Raw genomic sequence first — 18,213 nt, forward strand, 5'->3', positions numbered from 1 at the left:
TTTGCAGGCACATGAATCCATGTGCACACATATCTATTACATTTATATACCAATGTGTCTGTGGGGAGAGTTAATTCTCATTATTTGAGGTAGTTATGTTCCATAAAGTTGCCAGAAACACAGAATTAGCAATACTGAACTCTTGCTCCTAGGCAAATAGAGTATTGAATTCCTTCAAGCCTCTATCACATTTTGAGGGTTTTTTTTTTTTTTTTGCAGTTTTTGTTTCTGTTTTTTATCCCCAAATTCCTCCAGTACATAGCTGTATATTTTAGTTGTGGGTCTTTCTAGTTGTGGCATGTGGGATGCTGCCTCAGCATGGCCTGACGAGTGGCGCCATGTCCGCACGCAGTATGCGAACTGGCAACTTAACCAGTAGGCCATGGGGCCAGGCCCCATCACAACATTTTCATCAACCAAAACCATTTGTTATTATATGGTTCCCATAATTTTTGCTGTATATGTTAGCTTGCCAATGTCTCATCAGTCTCGTCAGCATTGAAAACTTGCTCTTCAACATAATCTTTTTCTGAATAATATGTAGCAGATTCTTTTAAAACTCTTCCACAGCTTGTTTTTCTGCCTCACCTGAAAGTTTAACGTTTTTCACACCTTGTCATCTTTTGTAAATCTTTAGCCAACTAGCAGCAGTTGTGAAGAGTTTAACATTTTCATAACAGTTGGTAACATGACCATATATTTCTTTGGCTTTCAACCTCACAACAAAGCTGCCACTATGTTTTCTTAAACAAAAATTTATTCCATCATATGAATCTGGAATTTATCTGCTTTCCATCTTTTCCCCAGCATCGTCACACGCTGCAGATGTTATCCAGCACTTTCAGGAGAGGCCTCACACAGAGCAGTGGATCTCCTCGTCCTTTTGCTGGATGTACTACGTTGTGGACTCATTAACATTAAACTCACCTCCAAAGGACCTAGGACTCATGCTTAAAAAAACCCACCTAACAGGTGTTTTCTCTGTGAATCACGTCCCAGTGATTTTGCTCATAAGAGCCTCAGGGATTTAGTACTGTCCTTTGAGAACCATTTTAAGAAATGAAATCACCCATAAAAACAAACACAAAATGTGAAAAATGTGGACTTAAATCTACCATGAAATGGACATTTATTTAAGGTGTGAGCTGAGACATTACATTGCTGATGAATTCCAGAACATGTTACTAATTAATTCCAGTGATATATTATTAGCCTTTATAGGCAAGCCTACCAGCAGGATGCCTGACTGGCCTACCATTTACTGAGGACCCTCATTTAATTGAATTCTTATTCTATAAATTGAGTTTATAATCTCAGAAATGCATTTATTGTCAGATGGTGTTGGATCTCATCTATTACCAGGTGTAACCCAAATAGTTAAAAGATGTTTTGTTTTTATGAAACAAATATGAATTTGCACCATTTGGAAATTCGTACCATTAGAATGCTCAAAATGTGAGAGCTATTACTGACTTCATGAAAAGTCAATACATACAAAATAAAAAGCAGCTGTCAAACGGCCTAATGGAAAATAAAACAAGTAAAAAGAACACCAAATGCCTTAGAAAATATTCAATTAATTATTTCTAGCTATGATGAAAGACACATTTTATTTGAACATTGTTTTAAAAGCTAAGTCAATGTTATATACATTATTATATAAATAGTGTTTATGTTGGATAAAATATTTAGTCAATGCTTTTGATTGCTGTCACCCTGGAACCATTCTAAATTATTTAAACTTATTTATTTATTTTAAAAATATGTATTGAAGACCCACCACATGGCAGACGCATGTTCTAAATGAAGAGGATTGGTGTCTTCTGGTAAATGTCAAACAACTGCCTCTCAGGGGATAGAAGTGAGGGGTAGAGGTGTAGAGTTTGTTAATTTCTATGATGTAAAGTCTCCCACGATGGCAGATTTCAAGCTGCTAAAAAGACCTCACTGAATAAAGAATTGAGGAGAGACACGCACAGTTGGCTCTTGGGAAGTGATACAGGCAGGCTCCACACACCACAGCTGAGAGCACATAATTTTGTCTACAAAGTAGACATAGATCCCTGGTTTCATGTGGTGAGGGATGTGAGAGAATACAGACAATTAACAATGCATTTAATTGATAGGTAAATTATATAGTATCTTATAAGATAATAAGTATTTTGTAAAGGAGGAGAAAATTTTAAAAACTTGGAATTGGGGAGCTACTATAATTTTGGAAAGTGTCATTGGATAGGCCTTACTGAGGTGACATCTAGACAGAGAGCTGAAGGAGTTGAGGGTGTTAGCCATGCCGTTACCTGGAAGAGCAGAATTTCAGGTTTAAGAAACATTTAGTGTAAATGCACTAAGGTCTTGGGTGGAAAATCATGTTACTTGCAAATAAAGACTGATTCTTCTTCCTTTCCAATATTTTAAAATACATTTGTGTTTTTGTGCTGTTGCCCCAGATGGAACTTCCAACAGAGTACTGAATGAAAGCAGTGCCAGTGGGCGTTTTCGTCTCGTAACTGATTTTACAAAGGATGCTGCTATTGTTTCAAAATTTAAGCATGGTGTCTGCTGTACTTTTTAATTATGAATATTATCAAATACGCACAAGGATAGAGAACTGGAAAAAAATCCCATGTACAGATCAAGCAGACTCAATAAATATTTTGAATAATTGAAGATTTTTCATATTTGCTTTATCTTTTTTAGTTTCTTTCCCTTTGCCAATGTATTTTAAACAAAAACCTAAACATTGTACCTTATCACTCCTATATACTTTCAGTGTGAATTTCTAAAATGTGTGCTTGTTTTCTTGCTTAACCACAATGTAATTTACACAGCTGGAAAAATTAACAAAAAAATCTTTGGTTATCATTTAATACCTTGCCCATACTTGTATGACCTGTAATTGCCTCCAAAATATCACTTCATAGTTGACTTGTTCAAATTAGAGGCAAACAAGCAGCATACAGCATATCTGGTTGTGATATCTGCACAGGTATTTTACGCTACTGATTTGGTAGATAACCTTTATCAGGTTAATAATGTTCTGTTCTCTCTATTAAACTAAAACATTTTTAAAAATCATAAATAGCCACTGCATTTTGTCAGAGAATGTGTTTTCCTTTTTATTTTACTTTTCTTTCATCTTTAATCTATTATTGTGGTAAACCCCACAAATGGATTTTCTAATCATAGATTACTTTTGGAATAAAATCATGTGTAACATGAAGTAGTAGGTTTATTGATTTCTTTTAAAATTCTATCTTCTAGTTTATGAATCAAATTGCTGGTGATTTTTCATTCCTTGTATTGTCTTTTGATATCAAGGATGATATCAAAGTCCACAAAATTAGTTAGAAAGGCTTACCTCTTCTTTTTCTCTGGAAATGTGTTATAAGATTATTCTCATTCATATTCAGAATAAAAAAATAAAAGTTGGAGTTAAATTTTAAAATCATATCTATTATTGATTTTTCACATTTTAGTCAAGTAATCTTATAGTCAATGTGAAATAATAAGTGGGTCAATGTTTATGGAAAAATCTAAGACAGGGGTGGGCAAATTATGCTTCCAAGGCCAAATTTGGCCCATCATCAATTTTTTAAAAAATGTTTTATTGGAAGACAGCCAAGCCCATTCGTTTCCACATGGTTTATGGCTGTTTTCATACAACAGGGAGAGCTGAGTAGCTGCCTGAGAGACTCTATGGCCTGTAGAGTCTAAATTATTATTATATCCCTCTTTACAGAGAAAGTTTGTTGACCTCTGATAATGGTGATCAAAATGCTCATACAGATTCCAAACATTTATAATAGCCACTAAGAAGTTGGTATAGAGTTATAGGGAGAGCTGAGTCATCCAATAATACGAGCATAGACTTCCTCATATCTTTTGTAATAACTTTACAATTCTTTTAATTCCCAGATCTACAAGTATCTGATCTTTATGATACATATTTCTAGAGTGATTAAGAACCAACAATTATCAATCAAGTGTAAACTTTAATATTTTCAAATTTTTCCAATTTAGTGTAGAAATTATAGTTCCATTACGAGGAAGGAAATAGTACTCAATGAACTTCCAGCAATAGCTGACCTCCTCGGTATTTAATTGGGACAACTTTTTTTTTTTAGATTATTAGTTTAGGACTGCCTTAGAATATTCCTAAAATTGGTTCACAATTCTGTTTCCCTGAGTCCTCTGAAAAAAAAGGGAATTCTTTTTTTTTCCCAATAGAAAGGCAAGTTAGATCAAGTCAGACAAAAGCACCAACCAGCATGAATAGGAATCATGAAGGAAAAAGAGTACTTAAATCAATCTCAAAATCTGTAGATTTTTATAGAGATGTTCTACTTATACCCTAATTGTCTTAGTTTGTTAACTAGTATCTATATTTGAAGATAATTTTTAACTTTAAAAAGAAAAGGAATTCTCATAAGAAGTATGACATCAGACAATGTTAATTTACAATGTGTGAGATTATAGGGACAACCTGTGGGCTTTGCATTTAAAGAGAAAGGGATTAAAAATGCAATTTTCTCTGAGTTTTAGAGTTTTTCATTTTAAAAAATGAATTATTATGAGGGTTAATTTAAATTAAAAGTAAAATTATACGAAAATTTTATAGTATGTACTCTCAGAGAGTGGATACTATTATTTTTATTATTCCTAAAAATAAAAACAATTTCCACATTTCAGGAAGATAGTCCCACTATAAAATAAGAATAGTAAACATTTTTGAAGGAAGTTAGTTGAGAGACAATGCTAAGGATCTATGTATTTGTCTCATTCACTCATTGAAACAACCCTATATTAAGTTTGAAGAAACTGACTCTGAGAGAGGTTAAATAACATAAACAAGATCATACAGGTATTTAATGGTAGAATTGGCATTCTAAACTATTTCTGCCTGAAACTGAAGCTTGTGCTACTTATTAAACCTATATTCAACAAGGAGGACCAAACTCAGAGACAATAATTTTCTTTTTCTTTTTTTTTTTCTTTGAGGAAGATTAGCCCTGAGCTAACTACTGCCAGTCCTCCTCTTTTTGCTGAGGAAGCCTGGCCCTGAGCTAACATTCATGCCCATCTTCCTCTACTTTATATGTGGGACGCCTACCAGAGCATGGCGTGCCAAGCAGTGCCATGTTCGCACCCAGGATCCAAACCTGTGAACCCCAGGCCACAGAGAAGCAGAACGTGCGCATTTAACTGCTGCGCCACTGGGCCGGCCCCCAATTTTCTGAAAATTAATAAAGAAATAAATTATTATGACAAACAGGAAATGTAATCATGCTCATTTTTCATAATCCTTGATATACACAGAAATAAATAGCAACCCCAAATTATTCTACTCAACCTTATGAAAAGCTGAGATAAGAATTAATGAGTCTGTGGTAAGAAAAGGAAATTTTTCATCAGCTTCAACTTTACAGCCTTGCCTCCATTTGTCATACAAACACACTCCATCAGCTGGTTGAAATGATAAAAAATAAATATGGGAAATTCAGTTTTAACCTAACCCAATTTCAGTTTTGGGTTAAGAAATCCAGCATTTCTAAACATCACTCTCTCTCTCAATGTATTTGGAATTATTTTATTTCTATAGTTAATATTCTTTGATACATTTTCCATTGTAACCATGGGAACAAAAATAGTGAAGAGAAGCTAGATATGCTGCTACTTTGGCCCTTTCTGGACGTCATTTCTATTTGAATTTTAACCTGCATAAGCCGCATGTGGTTTTATCTACCGTACATGCCCAAGGCTTATGGGAAATGTTCCAGAGAATCAAAAGTGTCAACGAAGTCCGAAAGGAAAACACATTATAAGGGTAATAAGAATGTTATCAACATTTGTGCTGATATTGGAACAGGAAACTTGGGGGACAATGTCCAAAGAGACAGAAAAGGCATAAGGAGACCAGAAGCAGATGGAATATTTTGCATACTATCTGAATGATAAAATATCGAACTGTGCAAAGGTTTTGGGAAAGATTTCCTGAGTTTCCTAAATCAGACTTCTCTTAAGAATAGAGCTTTTTTTGTTTTCCTGAGCAAAATACTGGGATGACTTAATCTTATATAAAAACATTACATTTTCCTTCCTCATATAATAAAATGTCTCCATAAATGCGGCTCTCTAAGCTATTAAGCATCAAATAAATTATTCAAAAATACTAGATATGGAGCAATAAAAAAAGAAGAATGAGATAGAATTTATTGCTTGGTGAGCTCCCATCAAAAGGCATGAGAACATTTGGACTAAACACCCGTTGAACTCTTCAGTCTTGTTCAAGAATCACTTGATAACTTTCTCCCATGACAGCAATGGGGCTAATTGTTGAGAGGGATCTACGATCCAGAAGGTCCCTTTTCATTTGATGTGCTAGGTTGATCCCGGTAATTAACAAAAGCATACAGAAACTTTGCAAGAATTTACAATTAATATTTCTTTCAGTCTCATTTTAGAAATGACAAAAAAGAAGTCTATTGATTTACTCACTATTTTATTCATTCAACAAATATTTGAGGACTTAGTATGCTTAGATACTACACAATGCACTGGGGATAAAATGCAATCAAAAGAGACATGACGCCCACCTTCATGTAGCTTACTAAAAATCAAGGGCAAACCAATGAGACAAAATTGACAACCAACGTCATATAATAAAGGGCCAAATTCAGAATGGATATAAGTAAAGTAACCTCTCAGTTCAAAACTTTTTCTACTACACCAAACCACTTTTTACCAGCAAACTTATTCCAATGCACTAATATATACTATTGACCTCATTATTTCTTGGTCATTTTTAATATGAATTTATAAAAATAATATTTTCATCATTTCCTAATTTTTCTGCTGAATCACATGTACACCAAAAATTATCAAAAATATAGTGATTCCTTACTTGTTAAATATTATATTCTAAATTATTCTAAGTCAACCATAATATTCAATAGAAGTATGCTTGGAGATTAACTTGTGGCTCATGATGATCTAATATTTGTATCACAGCTAGCCAATATAACTAGTATATTTATTAAAAGAGTAATTTTAATAGATATTTTTAATTTATATTAAAGTTTCAATTATAGATAATTTTTGTGATCTTCAGGGGTCAAAATTTTCAGAAAATGTTTTCAGCTTGATATGTAAGTGCTTATGATGTAAGAATAGCAATGGGAGGCAGTATGATTTTAAAAAATGGGATCTTAGATCCAAGATAAATAGGTTCAAGCATTGCCATTTATTCATGTTGCAATATTGGAAAAGTTATTAAAGTTCCTACTTTCTTCATTTCTAAAACAGGTTTATAAGAAAGAATTTCCAAATTTTTGGAAGTACTAAATGAGATATAATATGTGGAAACTTCTGTTTCTATAAGATGGAGTAGCTTGGACAGACACATAGTCATGCAAAGAACATATAGAAATGTGAGATTAAACAAAAAAATAATGTGTTCAAAGAGATCTGACACTGTGATTTCCATTTCCACATGTAAGGGTTTGGAAGTCACCACTAAAAAGAGACCAAAATCTCTTTTTGGATCTGTGGAGCGGGAAAGACATAGGGTAAATCACTGCCCTCAAGTATGGAGAATCAGACAGACGAATACAGGGAGTCAAGTTTTACTGGAGCAGAGACTCATGAGTAGAAACAGCCATGGGAACCAGTCCCAGAGCAGGAAAACATGAACTATAAAGGATAAGTTGCTGGAAGCTTAGTGTGGAGAACTTGGAGAGTTAAATTTCTATTGATACTAAGAAAAGTGAGACCACCACAATATTGTGAGATTTGATTCCAGGAGCTTGACCAGTTCACACTGTAAATATCAGATAAAAATTACCTCATGCATGTGCCAGGGGGAGGGGAAAAGGAACCATTCTGAAATAAACCAGAGCACTTTGTTCCTAAAATGGTTTGCCCTCAAGGAAAACTAGCTAAGCAGACCCTAACTGAAGCAGGGTAAGGGAAACACCCAACTCTAGTGTCCTCTACTCTTCCATGTAAGAGAAGAGAAATATCCAAATCCAGCCCACTCTAGCCATCCTCTCTCACCTAAATGAGAAGAAAAAAAATGAAAACCACTTGTGAAGTTCACAGTCCAGAGGTACAGGATCACTGAAAGACTGTGAGTTAATCATAGGACTATAGAATGCTTTCGCTCACCCCATACCTCACCACCACATGTCCAAAAGTTTACTTAAACTAGTTAACTCTAGCCAGTACATCACGTCTTTTTGTCAAGAAGAAAGTACAAGGCATACCAAAAGGCAAAAAGACAATTAGAAGAGACAGAGAAAGATTCAGAACAATACAGGGCAAAGATGTTAAAATTATCAGACTGGGAATTTAAAACAACTATGAGTAATACAATAAGGGTTTTAATGGAGAAAGTTGATAGAATGCAAGAACTGATGGGCAAGGGAAGTAGAGAGTTGAAAATACAAAGAAACAGTCAAATAGAAAAGCAAAAGATAAAAAACAACAATGTAACAGAAATGAAGAATGCCTCTGATGGCCTCATCAGTAGACTGGACATGGCTGAGGAAAGACTCTCTAGCTAGAGAATATATCAAAAGAATCCTCAAAAACAAAAAGCAAAGAGAAAGATGGAAAAAGAAGGAAGAAATATCTAGGACTGTGGGACGACTACAAAAGGTGTCACAATGATTTAATGGAAACACAGAAGGAGAAGAAAGAGAGAACATAGCAAAAGAAATATTTGAAACAAAAATGATTGAGAATTTCTCTACATTATGTCAGACGCCAAACCACAGACCACCTCAGAGAACACGAAGGATGAGAAATGCCAAAAATCTACACTTAGGTATATCATTTTCAAAGAACAGAAGATCAAAATAAAGAAAAAATCCTGAAAGAAGCCAGAGCAAACAAAACCTTACCTACAGGGGAACAAAGATAAGAATGACATCGAATGTCTCCTCAGAAACCATACAAGCAAGAATAGAGTAGAGTTTATATTTTAAATGTTGAGAGAAAAAAGCCACCAACCTAGAATTCAGTAACCTGTGAAATAAGCCTTCAAAAGTGAAGAAAAAATAAAGTATTTCTCATAAAAAGAATTATGGGAATTTGTTGCCAGTACACGTGACTTGAAGGAAATGTTAGAAGAAGTTCTTCAGAGAGAAGGAAAATAATATAGGTCAGAAACTCATATCTCTATAAAGTAAGAAAGAACATTAAAGAAGGAATAAGTGATGGTAAAAAAATATATATTATTTTAAAAATAACATTATACATAAAAGTTTGCTCAAAATAATAATGCCAACAATGTGTTTGATTGTGTATGCCTATGTACGTATCATATGTATATATTCTTATGTATGTTTATATATAAGTGAAATGAGTGGCAGCAATGAGAACGAAGACATAGGGTTATTTTGTTATTATAAGGTATTCACACTATCCATAAAGTCATATAGCATTATTTGAAAATGGACTTGGATTAGTTGTAAATGTATACTGCAAGCCATAGGGTAACCATGAAAAAAAGTAAAAAAAAAAATATAACCAATATGCTAAGAAAAGAGAGAAGATAAAATCATATAAAATGCTCAAATAAACAAAAAAAGGCAAAACCTGTAGAAGACAAAAATAGGTATAAAAAACATGGGCAAAAATAGAAAACAGCAATCAATATGAAAGATATGAATCCAAATATATATTGGATACATGTTGAATATAATTAAATGTCAATAGTCTGAATGCAAAAATGAAAAGTCAAAGGAAAACCAAAACCCAAGCATATATTGTCTATAAGAATCCAACCTTAAATATGAAGACACATACAGATTAAAAGTAAATGAATGAATAAAAATATATTATAGCAGCACTAATGAAAAGGAAGCATAAACAGCTATATTAATTTTAGACAGAACAGAGATATAAACAAGTAAATTTAACAGGGACAAAGAAATACATTAGATAATGATAACGGGGTTAATTCTCCAAGAAGACATAAAAGTTTATAATTTGTATGCACTTGACAACAGAAAATGAAAATATGTGAGGCATACACTAATAGAATTGCAAAAAGGAGATAGGTGAACACACTATCACAGTTGGAGTCTTCAACATCCTTCTATCAGAAATGATCAGATCTACCAGGTAGAAAATCAGTAAGGACATAAATGAACTCAACAATGCCATCAATCAACTGTATAAAATTGATATCTAGAGGCTATTTCACTCAACAACAGCAGGATACAGAATCTTCTCAAGTATACATGGGACATTCACCAAAATATACCACATTTTGGGCCTCAAACACACCTTAACAAATTTAGAAGATTAGAAATCATGCAATGTCTGCTTTAATTCCACAATGGAATTAAACTAGAAATCAATAATAGAAAGACAACTGGAAAGTCCAAAAATATATGGAGATTAAATCACATGCTTCTAAATAACATATGGAACAAAGAAGAAATCTCAAAGTGAATATAAAAATATTTTAATTAAATGAAATGAAAAGACAACTCATCAAAATTTGTGAGATACAGCAAAAGCAGTGTTTAAAGAGAAATTTATGCCATTGAATGCATATATTAGAAAAGAAGAATGATCTAAAATCATTAATTTAACCTGCCATCTTAGAAAACTAGCAAAAGGAGAACAGACTAAATCCAAGGTAAGCAGAAGAAAAGAAATAAAAGTTAGAGCAGAAATCAATTAAATTGAAAACAGGAAATCAATAGAGAAAAGTCAATGAAACCTGTAGCTGATTCTTTAAAAAGATTGACAAGTCTCCAGCCAAACTAAGAAAAAGAGAGTAGGACACAAATTACTAACATCAGATATGAAAAACTGAGACATCATGACAGATCATATGGATATCAAAATGATAAAGAAATACTATGAACAACTCACTGCACACAAATTTGATAACTGCAATGAAATGAACCAACTTCTTGAAAGGCATAAGTTGTGAAAACTCACACAAGAATAAATAGACAATCTGAACAGTCCTCTATTAAAGAAATTGGAGAAATAATTCAAAACCTTTCATACAGGAAGTATCAGGTCCAGATAAGTTTCCTGGAGAATTTTATCCAACATTTAAGGAAAAAATTATACCAATTCCCTACAATTTCTTTCAGTGGATATAAGCCAAGGGAATACTTTCTAATTCATTCCATGAGGTCAGGATTACCCTAATACCAACACAAGAGAAAGACATTTTAAGAAAAGGAAATGGCAGACCAATATCTCTCATGAACATAGATGAAAATATCCTCAGCAAAATATTTTCAAATCATATTCAATGATGTATAAACATAATTGCATATTGTGACCATGTGAGATTTATCTCAGGTATGCAAGGCTGGTTCAATGTTTTAGAATCAATTAATGTAATCCATCATAACAATGGGTTAAAAAAGAAAAATCACATGATCATACCAACGGATTCAGAAAAATATTTGACAAAAATCCAACACCTATTCATGCTAATAACTCTCAGTAAACTAGGACTATAGTGGAAGTGCCTCAACTTGATAAAGAATATTCACAAAAACCTGCAGCTTGCATCATCCTTATTGAAGAGAAATTCAAAGCTATCCCAGTGAGATCAGATACTAGGCAAGGATAGCCCATCTCACCACGCTCTTTTTCAACATCATACTGGAAGGACTTTTAAATGCAATAAGGCAAGGAAAGGAAATAAAAGATACACAAGTTGGGAAGGAAGAAAGAAAACTGTTTCTTTTCATGTAAAATTGATCATCCATGGGGAAAATCCAAAATAATCAACAAAGTGACTCCTGGAATGAATAAGCAGTTACAGCAAGGTTGCGGGATGTAAAGTTAATACATAAAAGTCAATCACTGTTCTATGCACCAGCAATGAACAAGTGGAATTTGAAATTACAAAAAACACAATATCATTTTACATTAGCACCCCCCAAAAATGCATACCTAACAAAATGCATATAAGATCTCTGGGAGAAAAAATACGAAACTCTGATGAAAAAATTCAAAGAAGAACTAAATAAATGGAGAGACAGCCCTTGTTCATGGATAGGAAGACTCGATATTGTCAAGATGTCAGTTCTTCTCAACATGATCTAAAGATTCACTACTGATGGGAATGCAAAATGGGAGAGTCACTTGGAAGGCAGTTTGATGATTTCTTCCCCCAAAAACTTACTCTTACTGTACAATCCAGCAATCACTCTCCTTAGTATTTACTCAAAAATGTTAAAATCTATGTCCTCACCAAAACAGTGAAACTGTTATTCTTACCTTTATCAACTCTTCTTTTCTCATTTCTGTGCTCCACTGGTGTGCTGTACCCTCTCTCGGATGTCAGAGCTCTCCTGAAGGGATTTTCTCCCATGGATGGTTATTAAATTAGTGTTTCTGTGGGGATATGAAAGTTGGAACCTCCTATTCCGCCATCTTGCTGATGTCACTCCTCCCTGCTTTATTTTATATCCCCACACATGCAATACATACCAAAATTAACCATATGATGGGTTATCAACTGGTTCAAAATAAACCGAGTATTAAAAATTTCAAAGAATTGAAAAAATTCTGATCAGAGAGGTATTAGATAAAAGTTATATCAGTTCTAGGGGTCGGCCCCATGGCTGAGTGGTTAAGTTTGTGAGAGCGCTCTGTTTTGGCAGCCCAGGATTTTGCTGGTTTGGATCCTGGGCATTGACATGGCACTGCTCATCAGGCCATGCTGAGGCAGTGTCCCACATGCCACAACTAGAAGGACCCACTGCTAGAATATACAACTATATACTGGGGGGATTTGGGAAGAAAAAGCAGAAAAAAAAAAGGAAGATTGACAACAGTTGTTAGCTCTGGTGCTAATCTTTAAAAGAGAAAAATAATAATATCAGTTCTAAATGGATATCTGATGATGGTCTATTTTTGTTCTTTCTGTTGGTTACGTGTGTGTACATTTTTTTCATAATTCAATTTGCTACACACTTAATATATATGTACTTTCTTCAATGGAATATAATCTCAATAAAAATTGAAAGACAATACAGCCAAGGGAATTCTGAAGAAGGGAGACAGGAGGAAACCTGTGTACTTATACTACCAGGTAAAGCTACCATAATTAAGATTGTGTAGTATTGTAAGTGGATAGTCAACTAGTCAGTGGGACTGAAACACCTTCTCAGTGCATCACATTAAGAAACACTTTTTGTCAGCCTTATATTATCAAGGATGTTAACACGTATCATTTGTTCATGTGGTTCTCTACTGTAAAGTTCTCCACTGTAAAGGCATCCCCCCCAAGTAATAAAAAGGTAATTTGTAAAGTGATATTATCAGAGTAAATATTATATTGTCTAATGAACTTTTACCTGATTATTCATTTTTATTCCTTCCCTAATCTAACTAACAGTAATATACATTAGTATCACATTAATACTTTTCTAAATCTGTCATTCCTTCTACATTTATTAGTTGGGATTTTACCACAAAGAACAGCATTATCTTCTCTAATCCTATTGATTTATCAATTTATTGTTAATTTATTTCTTAGTGCCTTTTTTTATTTAATGTGTTATTATCAATTTTTGGCATTATTCATTTCAGTGCTTCGTTTGTCCTGATATTGTCTGTGGGAACTCCTTCCAAGTGAATCCTATATCATTTGACATGTTGCGACACTTTTTTGCACACTTCTTTTTTGGAATAAGACACTCCAGCCCATCCTGTTCCTTCAAAGTTTAGTCTTGGAATCAACCATTTCTCCAGTTCTCAGGGGTTATTTTTAGCAAATATTGTCCTTAGAGCCCAAGATCAGCATGCTTTGCGGGCTCCTTACTATTCTCTTATCATTATTCCTTGGAATTTTCATGGAACAGAGAAAGGAATTACATTTAAAACAATAATAGTCTCACATTGACATTTCTTGTTCCAGACCAATAACACAGAATTTGCCGACTTTTTCTCTTATATCACATTTGTTTCTCTTTTCCTCCGCAGTGAGAAACCTGGCTCCAACAGCAATCTATTAACCTATCAATTACTCAATTCTACAACATACATAAAATAGTTTCTGAATTGTTATACTCCTATTATTAGCACAACAAACCTACTAAAAAAATTTTTTTTGCAGTTTCTAGACAATTGTCAAAACGCTATCTTGAAAAAATCACTTGCCTCAATTCTTTGTTCTCCCCCGTACATGATTATCAACTTATTTTAGAATTATGTTCACTTGTTTGTATTGATTTTAGGATTTTTCCCACTCTTGCTCATTTCACTTTAAATTAAGTATTTCAAATATGTGAAACAATAAGAAGATCTCAGAAGTTAAAAATATACAAATACCTAAACTCAGAAATGTATCATTTACATGTTTTACTCCATTGATCTCTCTGTTTTCATACCTGAGAACATGTTATATTTTAATACTAGTATGGTTAGTCCTCTCATATTTCTCTTGTTTCTCAAGATTTCCTAATTAATATTGCATGTTTGTTTTTCCATATGAAATTTAATACTGGTTTTAGTATTAGCACTCTTCCACTTGGACCAAGTGACCAAGAAATTCTAATGCTGTTTGAAGTGTCAATCACAAATAGGATGCTATACGGCACTTCTGCTTCCCCACAAGTGGAAATTCAAAACAGAAACTGTGCTTTTGGAGCAGCCTATTGCACACATACATTTTGCCTTTGAACAACACTTCCTGGCTTGCTACTGGTTCTGAGTAGAGACTAAAGACCAAACCATAGGACATCAACTGACCATTAGATTTGAGCTTCCCATAATGAATTGAGTGTCATTGGACCCTCTGAGATATAATGCTGGCCATTCACAACAGCAATCTATCATCAAAGGGAGATAGTGCTTAGGAGATCAGACTTGAGCAGGTCCAGAGGCATAAGTAAGGCTTATGAATTGATGATTTAGACTCCTTCAGAACAAATTTCTACCGCATGACATCCTCTTCCTCTATCCATATGTTTGGCCTCATTGGGAATACCTAATAACTAGGTACTTTGATCAAGGAATAAAAATCTGTACCTAGTTACAGATATTCTATATAATATGCTAGCATCCACTGAAAAGTGAATAACAGATAGATAAAATATGTGCCACGTAGACAATATATTTTTTAATTGCTGGTCTAACTATCTAAATCTTTGTCAACGTAGATTTTATGGAAAAAAGTATACTTTTGATAGAAAAGAATTGGTGGTTCTCAATAAGGATAAAAAAAACATGTTCACAGAGAAGATATAACAATTCCAAATTTGTGCCTGCGTAGAAACACAGTGTTAATATTTAAAAAAAAATTTACGTAACTACAAAGAGAAAGAATCAACTCCATAGTTGTTTTGGGAGATTTAAATAACTCAGTAATTATACAAATAGTAAAAATACAGAAGATTTAAATCATGGTACTAATGAACTGGACTTAGTTGACTGAAACAGGACCCTGCACTCAACTACCATTACATATAATTTTCAAATGTTTTATAAAACATTTTACAAATGGTTTTAAATGTTTACCAAACTCTGACTATAATCTAGCCCATAGTGAAATGCAACTAATTTAGAAGGATTTAATTCAAAGAAAGCATGTTTTATTAGACTATAAAAGGGTTTTTTGAAAATTTCATATTCCAGAGGATCCATTACAGCAGACTGAGGGCCAAGACCGCTCGGTAATCCCTCGCTCAGGGGAGAAGAGAAGAGTGGAGCATGGGTCCAATGTTTGGGCTTTTGAGGGGCTGCCCAAGGATTGGTGTCTGTAGCCTATCTTGAAGTTTTTATGAGACCTGACTTACCCTAGATGCCTGGATGCTGCTGAGAACAGAAAAGAGCAGAGTACATGCTGTTGCTTCGAGTACCAGTGTTACAGCAGACAAAAACAGAGGGCGCAAGAGATTACAAGATCCATCTAAAAAGTGGACAAAATCTTCTAATTAGGAATATCCTCGGAAAACATTTGAAAGGACCCCAGAATCTCTAGGTGGACTGAATGGTGGTGGTCTTCCTCTGTAAAAGTCCAGTTTAAAAAGACTGGGAGAGGTGGTTGTTTTTTTAAATGTGCAGAAATCAACACAAAGTAACAAGAAACTGAAAAATGACTCAATCAAAGAAAGAAATCCCCATAAACAGACCTTAAAGAAATGGAGGTATATGAACACCTGACGAAGAATTCAAAATAACTGTCATAAAGATGCTCAATGAGCTCAGGAAAGTGGCATGTGTTTTCATTTTATTGTATTTATTTTGCATTTTTTAAAATATGGTTATTTTCTAAAAAGTACTAGATAACATGGAAATTCTATAACTAATACTTAATATCATGATCAATATTTACATTGAAAATATCCACTGAAGTTCACAAAGTATAAAGCTCTACATTTAAAGTGTAATGCACTAGGACATGTTGACTCTTAGGGCTGAATTTAATAACTCCGAATCTACAGAACATGTAGGTTCTTTAAATGTTAGGAAATTATCAATATCTGTCTTGAAAATACAGAAAAAAATACAAACTAATTTTGAAACTCTACATTTGAAGTACAATGTGATATCATACCTACCTTTTAGGGATTGATGTTAACAGAATTAAAACTATTTTTTACATTGTACCATAGAGTATGTCTTAAAGAAATGCATTTCACTTCCAGAAAATTCTGTAGGACAAATAAGCCTTATTATACTTTTAAACAAGTCAATAAGTCACTCAATGGAGAAACTTGGGTATGGAAGTAGAAAAAATGCGCTGGGAAAATATTAAATTAACTGTAATGTGGCATATAAAGACACTATGAAGAACACGTATAGTTATATGGATATTTAGGAATTTCAAGATTTCCCTTCAATGCTCTGTAGAACGTCCTGTATTTTTGTCAAAAAACCCCAATTCATTTAGTTGCAGAAAACGCTACTTTATGGACCACATCCTTGAAAGCTTGTTTTACTTGCTGGTTTCTCAGGGTGTAAATGAAGGGATTGAGCATGGGGGCCACAGAGGTATTCAGAATAGCTACTCCTTTTGTCAATGAAGCCTTTTCTTTTGCAGTGGGATTAGCGTACATGAATATACAGCTTCCATAAGAAATGGAAATGACAATCATGTGAGAAGAACAAGTGGAGAAAGCCTTTTTTCTCTGACTGGCAGATGGGATTCTCAAAATAGTTCTGATAATGTACATGTAAGATAAAACGACTAAAGCCAAAGTGATTAGCAAAGTAACCAAAGCAAAGTAAAAACCAATTACTTCTAGGAGCCATGTATCTGAGCAAGACAGTTGTAAAAGGGGAAAATAGTCACATGCAAAGTGATCAATGACATTGGAAGCACAGTAATCGCACTGGAGAAGAAGCATAAGAGGTGGGAAAATGGTCAGAAACCCGCCCAGCCACGCACAGAGTACAAGCAGGCTGCAGAGTTTCCTGTTCATGATGGTTGTGTAGTGAAGGGGCTTGCAGATGGCAACGTAGCGGTCATAGGACATGGCGGTTAGGATGTAAAATTCAGTCACCCCCATGAAAATAAAGAAAAATAGTTGGGCTGCACAGTTGTTATAGGAAATAGTCTTATCCCTGGTGATAATTGCCCCCAGAAATCTAGGGATACATACGGTTGTAAATGAGATTTCTAAGAAAGAGAAGTTCCGGAGGAAGAAATACATCGGTGTCTGCAGATGGGAGTCCACCAAGGTCAGGGTGATGATCGCCAGGTTTCCAGTGACGCTTAATACGTACGTGATAAATAAAAAGAGGAAAATCACAATCTGAAGGTCAGGATCATCAGAAAGGCCTAGGAGGATGAATTCTGTGATCACTGTGTGGTTCATTTCCCTCCCTCTCTCTTTTTCTCTCTCTCTTCTTTTTTCTTCTTTTAATGATATTTAGGTGGAAAGAATACTAAAGAGAGGAGATGAAAATATGATTCATCATGATCAATATCATCATTGATGCAGTTCTAAAACATTTTCTATAATCCATGCCAATAAATAAAATCAATCCTTCTTGCTCTGTTAAATAAAATCAATACTTCTTGCTCTGTCCAATTTATGCAAATCATTATATTTTTGTTGAAATGATCTTATAAAATATGTATTTTTCTTTCTTTTCTGTCATGTATTTATTATAGGATATCACCACCTAGAACCAGAAATGGATGAGCTTAATTCCCTCAAAAGGTAAAAGTGAAACTTAGAAGACTAAATTAACAACCCATTACACTTTTTATGA

General features: G+C 34.0%; 1 protein-coding gene across 1 annotated transcript; it reads right to left on the bottom strand.

The window, feature by feature from the left end:
- Window positions 1-16,877: 16,877 nt before the first annotated feature.
- Window positions 16,878-17,813, bottom strand: OR6C3 (olfactory receptor family 6 subfamily C member 3). The gene has a single exon (NM_001390942.1). It carries the CDS (start codon window positions 17,811-17,813, stop codon window positions 16,878-16,880), a length of 936 nt encoding a protein of 311 aa, NP_001377871.1.
- Window positions 17,814-18,213: the final 400 nt, after the last annotated feature.

The sequence above is a fragment of the Equus caballus genome, chromosome 6 (genome assembly GCF_041296265.1).
Source record: "Equus caballus isolate H_3958 breed thoroughbred chromosome 6, TB-T2T, whole genome shotgun sequence".
NCBI lineage: Eukaryota > Metazoa > Chordata > Mammalia > Perissodactyla > Equidae > Equus > Equus caballus.

Excerpts from the sequence above, each read along its gene's own strand:
- OR6C3 (NM_001390942.1), bottom strand. The coding sequence starts at position 17,813 with ATGAACCACACAGTGATCACAGAATTCATCCTCCTAGGCCTTTCTGAT.